General features: G+C 43.5%; 1 protein-coding gene across 1 annotated transcript; it reads left to right on the top strand.

Moving 5' to 3' along the window:
• The first annotated feature begins 3,966 nt into the window (after window positions 1-3,966).
• BCL2A1 (BCL2 related protein A1) lies at window positions 3,967-11,254 on the top strand. Its single transcript, XM_008925388.2, is given in 5 exon segments — window positions 3,967-4,113; window positions 4,116-4,129; window positions 6,378-6,468; window positions 8,786-9,168; window positions 10,623-11,254. Coding segments are annotated over 5 exon segments (666 nt in total). The 5' UTR covers window positions 3,967-4,040; the 3' UTR covers window positions 10,728-11,254.
• The last annotated feature ends 3,150 nt before the right edge of the window (window positions 11,255-14,404 follow it).

Genomic DNA, 14,404 nt, shown 5'->3' with positions numbered 1-14,404 from the left:
CTGGTCCCTGCCGATACATCCAGATACCAATTGAGTTGTGCTCAAGTGAGACAACAACTCTCAATCCCCTGTAGGCAGCCAAAAAAATGAACTCCCTCTGGAACTGCAGTAGCCATTTATTAGTTCAGGAATATAAAGGAGAGATGTAAAGCAAACTAATTACATTTGATGGGGGCTTTTTGGATCTGGATTCTGAGTTACAGAAGAGATTGGGAATGGCCGTTTATTGTCAAGCCTCCAAAAGGAGATTGAGGGCAAAGGAGAAACAAGGATGTTGCTATTATTTACGTTGCTTGAGCACTGGCCATTGGAAATGCATTTCTCATTGAGTGATTAACAGTCATCCAGCACAAAGAGCAAATAAAAACCTTGTCTAATTCAGTCAATCCCATTCTCTCTGCCCTTACTGCATTAAATCACATGAAACTGGCTGTTTTATTTACTGTCACTTCTTAATATCATTACTGTGCTGTGATGTCATGTTTCAAAATCAGGAATAATTAAAAAACCACAAGAGATCTTTAACTAAAGTTCTTTGCTCTTGAAAATCATTAACTTTAGGCTTCATTTATCTCCCTGTAGATAGATTCACATCCCTGCACAGATGAAGTTACCAAAATCAATAGAGCTTTGCAGAGGCACAGGGGGTCAGTCTGTGCAGAGCTCCTCTGACTTCATGAGCAAAGCACTCGCTGCTGGGTCCCAGCTTCCGTCTGCATTTGGGTTTAAAAAGGTTTCTCAGCTCTAGAACACACTGTAAAACCCCTTGATTAAGTCATTATGATGCATAATTCCCTGGCATGCCAAGAATCTAGTCCCAAATTGATACAAAGGCAAGTCTGCTAAGGATGAATGGGTATTCTGGGGTTTTATTGTGAAAACTCAGAATTACATACCCTGAACTTCTGGTATGGAGTTTGCTCACTGTTAGAATGCCTGACAGATTAAATGCAATCACCCTCACTGTTGCCTAATGAAAGACTATCACGGTCCCACTCCTGCTGTTTTGTGAGGCCAGTGGGTTTTGTGTCGGCTCAGTGCTTCTCCCCACGCTCAGTGAGCTGGGGCAGGACACTCCTCCTGGCTTGGATGGCTGAATTCCCAGCACGGGACAATCTCCCAGCTGGGGCGTTTCAGTGTTGCTTTATTGCCTACAACAGCCTGCCCAAATAAGTAAAAGCCTTGCATTGAGGTTATTTGAAAGAGTCTAAAAGAACTGAGCTTTCTGAAAGAGCATTTTAGGGCCTGAGCAGGCCCTGGTATCAGCATCATTACTAAGATGCCTACAGGCTTAATTCCCTCGATGAACCTGGGCTCTGTACCCAGCCATGGCAATGAAGATGGACAAACGCAATTCAAAGCACGGAGCACTGCAAAGGTCCATCATTAAAAAATGAGCTCAAAAGCAAATTTCTTTTTGCTTTTGTTAAAGATTGGCAGCAGGTTTGGATAACTAGTCATGGTAGCATCAGCTTCCTTCACACTTAGTTAACAGGACATCATTTCACTTAAAAAGATTGAGGGGACAGTATTACATGCTCAGACAGCACAGCGATGAATGTGCTATAATACCTGGGGAGACAGATTAGTTTGCTATTTCTGCTCACAACCTTCTCCTAGGAGCACAGAAATGCCATCTCAGCATGCTTTTTCTGAGGATTAGAAAATCATAATAAGCACAAGGATATACCATGGGAGTTACAGCTAATTTCTTGCTATAATTTGCAGCAATTTACACATAATCATTTGAAAAGACTGCACAGTGCCAACAGCCGAGTGTCTGCTGAAATGGTGCAAATCGAGAGAATGAGAAATGCAGTTAGGGCTGAAGAAACCTCCAGAAGGGTCGTTTGGGATATTAGGTTCACAAGTTCTTCCTTGCAGTTGAATAATGCAGGAGATTTTATTTTACCATATGGAGCCCAGTTTCTTAGGCTATAGGTGGATGGAATGAGCTTCATACCAACTGCTTTTAGACTTCAGAAAAGTTCTACCAAACAGCAATGTAGTCGCTGTATTTCTCTTTTTTTTACATGAAGGGCTTTTTTTTAATTATTGAAAAAAAAAGAAGCTTCAAACAGTAGGCACTAGCACCACAACATTTTCATGCAAACACACATTTGAGAAGGTAATAAAACTGTAGTAAAACTATTGAATTAGGGTTCAGAAATATGTTTTAATATCAATATTTATTTTGTGCATATGAAAATTACTGAAATAACATTACACATTCACTTCTTTAATCATAATTTCTATTCAAAGATCTGGATTGATTATAGAAGAGGAAAACATCTATACACTGTACATTTGTATTTTTGTCCATTTATTACTTAAAATAATTCAAAACAATTTGAAAGGGGAATAAAAACAAATGTGCCCCCAGACTGGAACTCTGCATGTAAAACAAACATGAGTTATGAACCTCCATGAAGAGAGATTTATAGTAGAAATATTAGTGTTGCTACAAACTTCTTTCACAGGGTCATCAACAGAGGGGATATGGAAAAAGGGGGGGGTGAAATGATTTATTAAAAGAATACATTATCTTCTAAAGGAAAGATGTTTAATCTAGGAATCATTAACACTTGACCCAGGGTAAAGGTTACTAGTAGTACCAGGAGCAGATGCAGCTTTGACTTAAATAAGGGAGAAGTACATGAGCAGATGCAGAGCTGATTTAAAAGGGAAAAGCACAGAAGCAAGCACACTCCTGGGAGGGCTGATATAGAGGACAGGAAAGCTCCAAGGCACCCAGGTAACTTGTAACTTGTAAAGTGAGCTTGAATTTTAGTGATTTATTTCAAAAACACGAGATACATAAATTTCTATTGGAAAATCGAATAGCAAAGAATTTAAAAGCATGCCTAACTTTAAACTGTTAGTAGTTTTAATGAATAGTTACTTCTTTTTTTTTTTTCCCAGAAGGCACCAAAAGGAACTGGGCACCTATATTTTATCCATGCTCAGTGGAAACTCTTTGCCTAAATCTTACTCATATTTTGGAACTGTCATCCAGTGGGACTCTCTGTACGCTAAGTAAGGCTCAGATATGTCACTAAAATGCTGTCTCACAGCATTTTGAGTATCACTAATGTGATACCAATGTATCACCAATGTTGAATGCCTGTCTCTCCTGGCAGCATTATGTCTTTGGAAGACACAGCTCTGAAACAAAGCTGCAGATCAATCACAAATGGACCGTGCAAGTGTTCATGTTGCACCTGCTATAGGAGGATGAAGCAACACTCCAGACCACCCTTGACTTGTGGGTTCAAGGGACACACAAAGTTTTAGTTATCATCTTGAGGCACAAGTTCTTGACTTCTTATTTCATGAATACTCACAAGCATACTTTTTTCCCTCCTTCTGGGAGCAAGTACTTTCAGCCAGGAAGCTGACTTCAGTGTTTCTGCTGGCATCTGCAAGATCTTGCTAAGCTTCTACCAAGACTTTAGTTGTTCATGCTCCATTGTTTGGGAAGCTTAGGGACCCTTATGCTTCTGTGGCTCACTGCTGACAACTATGACTATTTGTTCAAATTCTCCTAATTCCAGACAAACATTTGGAAAGGCTTATGAGAATGCAGAACATGTGTCTGCACATATGCACATGATGACACATACACAGTGGAGCAGAGTCTTTGGCTGCCTCCTTGACTCATAATGATGACAGAACTTGGGATCCAGAGGAAAACAGGTTCTGACTTGGAATCAGTTACCAGCGGAAGTGACGAGGCAGCAGCTGAGCCCTGAGTAAGACAGCAAAACCTGACCATTCCTGCAGTCCCCTCATGTCTCTGGAGTGCTACAGAGGAGTCACAAGGGCAATTCTCATGCTTGAGCAATGGAGAACCACGGTGTGCATCTCCGCTTGATCCATCCTCCCAGCCTTTGCTGTGGGGCATTTTGGGAGCAGACAGACCTTATGTCATAATACTCAGCCCTCAGTTATTCGACAGCACCACAGTTCAATAGTAAGCTGGAGTAGCAATTTGCTGTAGTGTATGTTGGGGACCACTTTGGCTTTCCAATTATCCCAGAATGTCTCAGTTGGCTCAGCAGATGCAAAACCAGCTGCATCCTCCCATTCTTCCTGGAGCTTGTCTTCAGTGCATCTTGACACACAGAATGTAAGCTGGGTCAAAGTCTCTGTTTCAATTGGCACAAAATTTGAGATCCAGGATCTTGATACTTTGTTTCTATCCTAGAAACATTAGGAGAAGGTCTGAAGGGTTTTAAAATGAACTGCTCCCAAACTTTGGACAGGAAGCTTTGGTGCTTCCCAGCTGACAGAATTCATAGACTCACAATCAGAATGGCCTGGGTTGGAAGGAACCTTAAAGATCATCCAGTTTCAACCCTCCTGCCATTGGCAGGGACATCTTCCACTAGACCAGGTTGCTCAGAGCAACTTAATCTGGCCTGGAACACTTCCAGGGATGGGGCATCCACAGTTTCTCTGGGCAACCCATTCCAGTGCCTCACCACCCTCACAGGGAAGAATTTTTTCCTCATATCTAATCTAAACCCACCCTCATTCAATTTAAAGCCATTCTCCCTTGTCCTGTCACTCCAGGTCCTTGTAAATAGTACCTCTTCATCTTTCTTGTCGGCTCCCTTCAGGCACTGGAAAGCTGCAATTAGGTCACCCCAAAGCCTTCTCTTTTCCAGGCTGAGCAATCCAAATTCTCTCAGCCTTTCCTCATAAGAGACGTGCTCCATCTATTTAATCAACTTGGTGACCTCCTCTGGACTTGCTCCAAAAGGTCGATGCCCTTCCTGTGCTGGGGATGCCAGGGCTGAATGCAGCACTGCACGTGGGGTCTCACCAGAGCGGAGCAGAGGGGGAGAATCCCCTGCCTCCATCTGCTGCCCACACTGCTTTGGATGCAGCCCAGGACACGGTTGGCTTTCTCCTGGAAACACAGTATCATTTATTAATTTAGATCATTAACAGGGCTGAGTCCCAATCTGCTGCACACAGAACCCCAGAGCACAGGATGGAAGGTGTTGGGGAGCTCCAGGGATGCGCCGCTCCCTCCCTGCTGCAGCGCGGCCGGCTGCGACTAGATGTCAGCACTCCACTGGGCTACCGCGCCTCTGCGAGCACCAGCGAGCCCGGGGCTCAGGGCTGCCAGCTTAGTCCCGTTCACAGCAAAATACACGGGAAATAAAAGCCACCAAAGCCTCACGAAGTCTCATATCAGGGTTGTGCAGGACAGCTGGAAAGCTACACGGGAAAGCCGTTCTTCTGCAATGAAATCCAATACCGCACAAAAAATAAATCGCCCCCATTTGGACATCAAAAAGGGAAGAAAAGCAGAAAAAAAACCCTGCAACAATTTTCTCAGGGCCTCAGACTGTTCCTCCAGACAAAGATCACAGTTCCCACAATCACCTGGAACTGGAACAACTCTGGCAAGGCAGATGCAGCATGAATAGCTCAACAAAGCTTTTGTCATTTGGCTTGGTTTTGTCTCGAATGCAATGAGATAACATCGTCTCTCACAAGTCAATTTTATGAGGATCTGTCAACTCAGTCCCCATCTGTTCTGGGAAAAATAAGCCTTTTTCAGGTTAGGATAGGATGTATAGTCAAATCCACAGAGCATAGATTTAAATTAAAGCCCCTTCGTATTGCCAAGTAGTGAGGGGAGGGTTTGCATTTGAGCTTCCATGTCAACCTGGTTTCTATTTCAAGCCTTTTATTAACACTTAACACTTAAAGTATATTCAGCAAAGAGGAGCAGTGCAGTGTCTGAGAATGCAGTCTATGCAGCACTGGGGAGACAGAGCAGGTAGGAAGAAAAGTAGAGTTTCATTAAATTAGAGGTATTCTCTTACATCTACAAAATATGAGTAAAGTCTGGTAGAAGAAAGGAAGGCACTGCCTAATGTAGAAAATGAGAATCAGAGCACTCAAGTGGCAGATACAGGCAAGAGATCCCAAAGCTGATTTCTTAGAGTGTTCAGAGTTGACCATTATTGCTTGGGGATATGGGGCTGCACACTCTGGTCTGACTTTTTGTGTGTATAAATATATAAACTGTCACTGCTACTGAACATCCAGCACTTGGAACTGCACCCTCCGCTGTATGCTATTGAAAAGGAAATGTGTCTAACACTGAAGAAGAGAGACCTGGGGCATTTTCAACAGCTCCATCCTGAGCTCTGGTCACCAGTGTCACAGCTTGCTGTTAGAGATGTCTGTTTAGAACTGCCACCCTCTTCTGGGAGCTGAGCCCTGAGCTTCACCTCACAGTGCTTTAAGAGATCAAGAAACTCTAGCAGCATTTGCACCAAAATTGCCAAGGTATCAACACTGATTTCTTTCAATAATGGTGACATATTCATAGTCTTATTTCATCACCTCCTCAGAATTCTAAATGCTCCACTAATGAAGAAATACCTGCTTCTGCTTGTGCTCTGCCACTGTTGACAGTGAAGAAAACAAAACTGGTCTCCTTAGGTATTGTTCACTGTTCTCATATTCAATTATTACTTATATTCTCAAAGGGTACAAAAAGCTTTTCATTAATCAATTACTAAGAAAGTCAGGAGTGATCTGTAACTTCACAAACTGTGCTGTATAGAAAGATTCTTGTCACATCTGCTTGAGTACCTCTCTCAGCCCTGTTTACAACTATCTGATGAGGGAAACTGGTTGTGTAGAGCAGTGCCCCAGTTGGGAAGAGTTAGGGACTGTCACATCTTTTTTTGTTTATTTGTTTGCTTTCCTCATAAAATGCTGGCAGTTTCCTGAAATCACTGAACATAACAAAGGCAAAGTCAGCCTAACAGCTCTGCCAAAGCAGCAGCTGCAGGTATTGGATAGAGGACACCTCTGAACTTTCAAAATGAGCTTTGGTAAGAACGTGCATGCTTGAAAGAGTGGAGATCAAGCTTTCCATTCCCAGCCCGTTCCCAGTCCTGGCATCACATCCTTCCCTGGAGGCAATATCTAACATGAGAGTTTTCCAGCTCGCACTGCCCTCCTAAAACCACTCCCTTCCAAAAGTGAACGCAGAACCAAGCCTTCTCTTTCTTTGCTTCCAGCAGAAAGTAAGGGAACTATTTTCCTGCATCACTGAAGTGATTGATGCTGTGCTGTGCTGGCGACAGCTTGAGGTTTCAAACCCCACTGTGCATGGAAGACTGTACTGTGTCATTCTCAGCCAGACTCACCACATATAGAAGAAAAAACCTGATGAGGAAACGGAAACTACTCTGGTCTACCCAATGGGTTTCTGCAAAAACTGATGTCAGAGGAGCAGCACACGCAGTTTGTGGGGCTATCTAGGATTAGCAAGGTATTGACAACAGAGCTGTATCACAGTCCAGACATACTTTGCCCCAGTGTAATTTGGTGCCAGTGATACCCTGACAGCTGAGACTGGAGCCCTGTGCTGGCCACCAGGCATGTGGCTTTGCTCCTCTTCCATAGATCTGAGCATTAGGGAGTGCCCAGACTGGAAACAGGCTCACAGCCACTCCTGGGGCAAAGTAAAGCTGTTTGTGTGGGGGGCTGGAAGTACCTTTTGCTTTCAGAGAAGGAAGAGGAGTGAATGAGAGGTGGGGAAGAAGTAGAGGGATAAACAAAAGGGGATGGAAAAAGAGAGGGGTCTCCAGACATCGAACTTCAAACTGTTTGCTGCTCTGAAGCCTTTGCAAAGGGGTGGGGTTCTCTACAGACATGTACTGACCCTTTAGCAAGATCAGGCTGCCTCAGTAGAAAGGTTTGTAAGGAAAAAGCTGGCTAGATACCCCTACCTCTTCTCCCAAAAATAATGGCTTGACAGAAAATTTGAATCTAAGAACAACTGTAGATATCATGATACTTCTTTGTTACCTGTCCTGAAAGATTCAGGTGGACTCAGGTGGATTCACACATCACTGGCTTGGCCCTATGTTTTCCATCCCATATTCCAGCATGCTGACTGCATTAGCATTGTCTTTTATACTAATAATGTCTTTTACAGCAGAACTCCCCATGGGGGAAAGAAATCTTTGAAGCTACCCATTCAAATCTTCAAAGAAGGACCTTGAAGAGCACTCACAGAGAGAGTGTGGGAAAGTCTGGAATAGAGGATAATGCTATAAAGCTGGTTTTCCCCTTTGTCCATCCAACCCTGTACCACTGTTGTACTCCCACTTTTTGCAGTTATGTAAAACACCTTGAGTGATGAAGAAAGTTTATCCATTCTTCAATCCTGTTGGAAATGTCTATCTATCAGTTTCTTCAAAAAGTTGTGACCAGAAATAACCCACAAACCTGCAATACAGATTGCAGCCTTAACCCTAGCAGAGAGGACATTAGAGTGGGGGAAGATGGGGGTGCTGGAAGGGGGGCTGCATGGTCCAACAGCATGCACTTTTTAGGCATTTTTTAAAAGCCAAACTCCTAACCTCTGCTAGTGGTACATAGCAAAAGTCCCTAAGAAATGCCAATTTATACTACTAAAGAATCTGGTAAAATCTGGTAGATTTTAGTTGTGGAATCACACTATTTAGAGAAATCACTCAAGAAGATATATTTTATGCACTTTGAGCAGACAACTTTTTCTTTCATTTCCTCTGTGACATATTCCCCAACCCACACCATTAAGTCATACCTCTTACAGGAAATTCTGTGGTAAAAGCAGAAAGATTCCATCAAAAGCAGACGATAAAAAGTCGTCTGCATGTCCTGTGGCTGCTCATTACCAACCCTGATTAAGAGCTGTGCACTGCTCTCTGCATTTCCCATTGAATGGAAACTGCTGAGTTCTATTACGTTTATTACTTAGCCCAAGATTATCTGCAATATGTGCTCCAGGAATCACACCTCGGACCAGCCCAAACCAGGGTTGCTCATGTCTTGCGAAGCATTGCATCTTCTCTGCAAGATCAAACTGAGGAGGCTCTCAGACCACTCTTGGACAGGATTGATATCACCTCTGTAGCTGTTGCCAAGAGAATTTTCAATGGTGTCATGGAAGAAAAGTTTGCTGATGGAAATACTAACTGGGGACGAATTATGACCATATTCACATTTGGAGGTCTTCTCACTAAGAAGCTTCAGGAGCATGGAGTTCAGCTGACTGCAGAGGAGAAGGAGCAGATCTCCTATTTCATTACAGAGTACATCATAAACCACAAGGCCGAATGGATAGATGCGAACGGTGGCTGGGTGAGTTTCTCACTTTCCACCAAAGTCTCGATTAGGAGATTGCATTTAATTAAGGGAAAATATTTTTATAGCCACTGTCAGAAACATTTTATTCAGGGTTTCATTTGGTAGTTTAACGTTTTATGTCTGGAATGTCTCATTGAGACTTACAGTGAGAGCTTCACTTCTGCTTTAAACAGAACAAAGCTAAAAGAAAACTTGCTCTTTAAAAGGCACTTTCTGATCTTTCATCATAGGATCATACCATAATTCAAGCTGAGAGGGACCTTAGAAAATCATTTGGTCCAGCCTTCTGCTCAAAGCATGTTAAAATAGGGAAACTATGAAATTTCCATTATTAAATCTAAAATTAAGTGGTATCCTAAGGTCAGTATGGCAATAGAGGAGTCGGTCCGAAAATATTGGGGTTCAGTTAAAGGGAACAGTGAACAGGTGTGTTCCTCACAAATCAAGTCTGTACTTTTGCTGTGGATTTCAACAAAGCCATTATTTAATCCCCCAAATCAGTTTTACTTAGAACCAAGGTCCAGTTAAGTACAACTGGGGTTAAATCTTTATTGTTTGGAGTGAAATAATCCTAGGACTTCCATTTATCAATGGTCAATGCTGAGAAAAACACTTGTCAATAAGTGGATTATTTTGCCCAGCTGCTGAAATTACCTTCTGCCAGTGGAGGGAAGGGCCCTTTTGCTTTTGCAGAGTTTCATCAGACCAATACTTTTTTCTTTTGCAGTTAGGGGAATCTGAGAATCTATGACACAAGTGTCAGTTATTTCCTTGGTACTTTTTTCCTTTACTTATATGTAAATGTCACTTTCTCTTTCCACCTCCTCTCATCCCACTTCTCTCATATCTCCTATTTGCTATTAATTTTTTCCCCAGATTTATTTTCTAGTGTCTTGCTTTTCCTTTTGTTTTTCTGCTTGTTTTAATCCTTCTCTGTCTGTAGCTGTAAAAAAAGAAGTGATAGTGGCTCAGGGCCCCTTGGTGCACCAGATTTATTGTGCAGGCTTCTCTTTCCATCTCTTTCAAAAAAAGTCAATTTTATTCAAGAGAAGTATCAACTTCTGGCAACATTCTGTCATAATAGGTGGCTCATCACAGTAGAATAAGGAGGCTTAAAGGAAGATATTTCTAAGTATATTACTACATCAGAAACATAGCACTTGTATCTCCCTGGAAGATGTGGGCTCAGGTGATAGAGTTCATGTCAGTTTTCTATTTACACAGGGAGGGCACAGTCTTGACTTGGAGATAAAACAAACATTTAGTGAGGTGCAGCTATTTTCAGCTATAGCTTTTAAAGCCTTATTCATCTTTTGGAGGTAGAGCTCTCAAAAGCTGTCCCTCTACTCATAATGCTGTAGCACCCTGTTAATCTGACACTAGCACAGGGTGGTGGGGTTTTCCTACATGTTTTTAAGCTGTCCCTAACTGCTTTTTCTTTTCCACAGGAAAATGGCTTCCTAACAAAGTTTGAAAGAAGATCACTACTATCTTTCTCCAAAATTACAGCCCTGTTCATAGCTGTTTTCTCCTTGCTCAGAGAGTACTACTGAAGTAAAAGGACCTGCCATTTATGTGTAATCTAGGTATTGCCACAACCTTCACTTCTCAGCCTTCCTCCAAGACACGTCAACAAGAAAATAATTTCCTTCCATGATTTGTTTTTAATTTATTTGTATTTATTTTGACTAAATACAATGTTTAACATGCTATCCTAATTACCAAACCTGAAAATGAGATCCCTCCTAAGAGGAATCCACACGACATCATGCAGCAATTCAAATCTACCTTTCCAGGCAGGATTGAGATAATTTTCCACATCCAGACAGCTCTTGGAATCTCTCTTGAATCTCCATGAAAGGACATTGTTTTAGCGAAATACAATCCAATGGGTTAAGAAAAAAGTTTTTATGTCATTTGTTTTGTAAATGAAATACTACTGTAATGCATTTTATTGCAATCCTTGTATAAGCCAAAGGGGGAGATTTTTATGAAGAAAAAAAGGAATGAAAATTCCAATATAAAAGTGGTTAGAAGTTACTGACACAGACTAAGCAATTTCTACGGGAAGAACTATTTGTGGAAGCTAGCAACTTAAAAATGTGCACTCACTTACTGTTACTGCAATGGTATGTGTTTCTGTGCTGTATTTTTTAATTGCCCATAGCTACAGTGAATGTTCTTTCATATCTGTGTGATGTAATCATCTTGCTGAACTTTTTTAAAAAATAGACAAGTATAAAATATTTTTAAAGTGAGAAAATTATGTAAATACACTAATATTTTTTAAAAATATATTAAAATATGCATTTTAAAGCCTTAGGATTGGTCTCATTTTTTACCTGAGTAAGATAACTCTTAGAAAAGCTATCACAATGCTACTGGAAAATCCCATAGTATGTGGGTTTGACCAGACATTCATGGATGTCAAGACTTTAATTTTCTGCAGTACTTCTGGTAGCTTGTATAAGAAACAGACATCTCATGGCAAAATAAATGAATTGGGGCAATTAGTGTTTTGACTCCAAGTCCACTTGCTTTCAAAGATGAAACAGTAGTTCTTCAAGAATTCATTCTAGAAGGGTTTACTTCATCTGTAGTGACTCTCCTAGACTAGGGTACTAAGGCTGGGTCTAAACACCCTTCTTTTGTAGACATGTTGGGAGGTGAATCAAACTGAGCCATCAGTTGCCTATGGCACACAGCAGCACTATTCTCTGACACAAATCCTCTAGAAAATCCAGGCTTTATGACACTGAGAGAATGAAGCAGCCTCCTTCTGGTGAAGGGCTCTCCATCTTTCATTCTTCCAGCAATGAATTTTGCATTTCATCTCAATGTAAGGCATTTTTTGCAGTAAGAAGAATCATTTACTGGAACAACCTCCCCAGGGATGTGGTAGAGTCCCCATCACTGGCAGTTTTCAAGATATAACTGAACAAAGCCCTAGACAGTTTCATCTAGGCTCCCTTTCCCAGGAAAGGTTGGACCAGACAATCTTTCAAGGTCCCTTCCAGTCTAGGCTGTTCTGTGACTCTGTGGTCCAACCTGGTGGGTTTAACCACAGAACACAAGCATATGTTAATGTTTGTTAGAACCCCTGTTGCTCCTTCTTCCTCTCTCTCCTCTCCCTCCCCACTGAAAACAAGAAAGATTATTTAGCACGTATGGCAGGACTTGTGAGATAAAGTTTGTTGCTGTTGAAGAAAAGATGGCAGCATTCTGAGGGCAAGGGGCAGCTAAAGGAAAATGCCCACCTCCAGAACACCTATGGAAGTTCCTGTCAGAAATAACATTTCAGAGCATGTTATGACATATATTTATTTATTTGCTGTCTAAGCCTTCATGATAAGAACAGAAATTCTTACTCAGTTTCTTTTTGTGCACTATTGCAAATGCAGATTATAGTGGCTAACACCAGTCTATTAATACCCCACCCACTTCCTTTTACACTGATCTAGTAACCTATTTCATACTCAGGAGTACAGTTCTTTATTTCAATATAAAGGGCCAACCATGCCTTTTCAAAATCCAGATGATACAATTATTTTACAACTTGTCTTCATGGCAAGGCCTGGGTTTAAACAAAAAAAGCCTGGATCATTAGCAGTCCAGTGGGCTCCAGGTTATCTTCACCAGGAAAAAACCTTCCTTGCCCTTCATTTAAGAGCAAGAAAAGCAGTGATGAGATGCACCACACTGATTCTAAACACAATAATATGTCTGAAAACAGCAAGGCTACTAGTTAAGTCTTACAAAATCGTGTAGATATACTTTGTTAACTGTCATGAAGTTATCTATGCGTGACACTGAGCAGTGCCCAGGTCCCAGGGCACCGCTGTTTAAGGGATCCTTACAGCTGTCAGGCAATACATGGGAGAACACAGTGCTGCTTCTAGAGCAAAAGGTGAGGTCAGAGAGCTGCACAGTGGGACAGCTGATGACTTCATCCATCTGCACTGTGGCTAAATTGAGATATCATCAAATGCCACGTGGAAGAGATTTATGAAAAGAGATGTTCTCCTGTGGAAATGTAGCTTTCTGCGCCTAAAATCACAGAATCACAGAACCAATTAGGTTGGAAAATATCTCTGAGATTTTTGAGTCCAGCCTTTGACCGATCACCAGCTTGTCAACTCGACCATGGCACTAGACACAAGATCATAGACACTAGATATTAGACACTATCAACTAGACATGTGTTGCTTCTTGAACACTTCCAGGGACGGTGACTCCGCCACCCTGGCGGTTAAAGGTGGGTTGGAACACTCCATGTGCCAAACGCTGGCCTACAGTGCTTCCCTTTGGACACAGCTGCATGGCTGGCACACCTCCCCTGGGGGCACAGGGCTCTCCCTCCTCCGCACCCCTCCCTCGGAGCCCGCTGGCAGATGCCGCAGGGATATGAAACTGCCTGGCAGACGGTGGTAAAATATCCCGCCGAAACGTAATTTCCCTTCCTGCAACAAAATCGGCGAAGGGGAAATCCTTCGCGATAAGCGCCAGGCTTAAAAAAAAACAAAAAAAGAAAAAAAAAAAAGAAAGACAAAGAGGCTGTTGTTGGCAGGGCCCTCCAGCACGGCGGGGCCGGGGCCGCGGGGCCGTTGCCCTCCCCGTGCCCATTGCCCTCCCCGTGCCCCGAGCAGCGCCGCGTCCCGCCGGCGCACTCGGCGCATGAGGAGCCGCGGGGGACGCGATGGCGGCGGCGCTGCGGCGGCCAAGCGGCCGCTGCGGGGGGAGCTGGCGGGCAGCGCTAGCGCGCTCGGGCCCCGCAGAAGCAGCGCCAGTCCCGCCTGCTCGGCTCAAGTGGGTGCGGTAACGCGCCCCCAGAGCAGCGCGCCGCTACGGCGCGGCCGCGCGGCCGGGACTTTCCAGGCCCCTCTGCCAGACGATAACCGTGACTCAGGGCGCCCAGCCGCTTCCTCGGGCCCTGCGCCGAGCGGGGTGACTCCGCCTCGGAGCCTGCCTCCTCGTCCTCCTCGCACTGCGGAGGCGGGCTGGTGGCGCCGCGTGTCAAGGACTGGCCGGGAGCATGCGCCGGTCACGGCTCGGGGGGATGTCGGAACACATAATGGCGTGGAGTGCTGGGGACACATCACCCACGGGATTGTGGGGCACATCGCCCACGGGATTGTAGGGTTCATCACCTGTGGGGTGGGCGGGACACTTCACCCACGGGGTGGTGGGGACACATGACCCGTGGGTGTTGGGGACGCTGGGGGCAGCGTGC

This window comes from Manacus vitellinus, unplaced genomic scaffold, assembly GCF_001715985.3.
Source record: "Manacus vitellinus isolate BGI_N305 unplaced genomic scaffold, ASM171598v3 scaffold_16_pilon, whole genome shotgun sequence".
NCBI lineage: Eukaryota > Metazoa > Chordata > Aves > Passeriformes > Pipridae > Manacus > Manacus vitellinus.
This window is presented reverse-complemented; position numbering and strand designations above follow the sequence as displayed.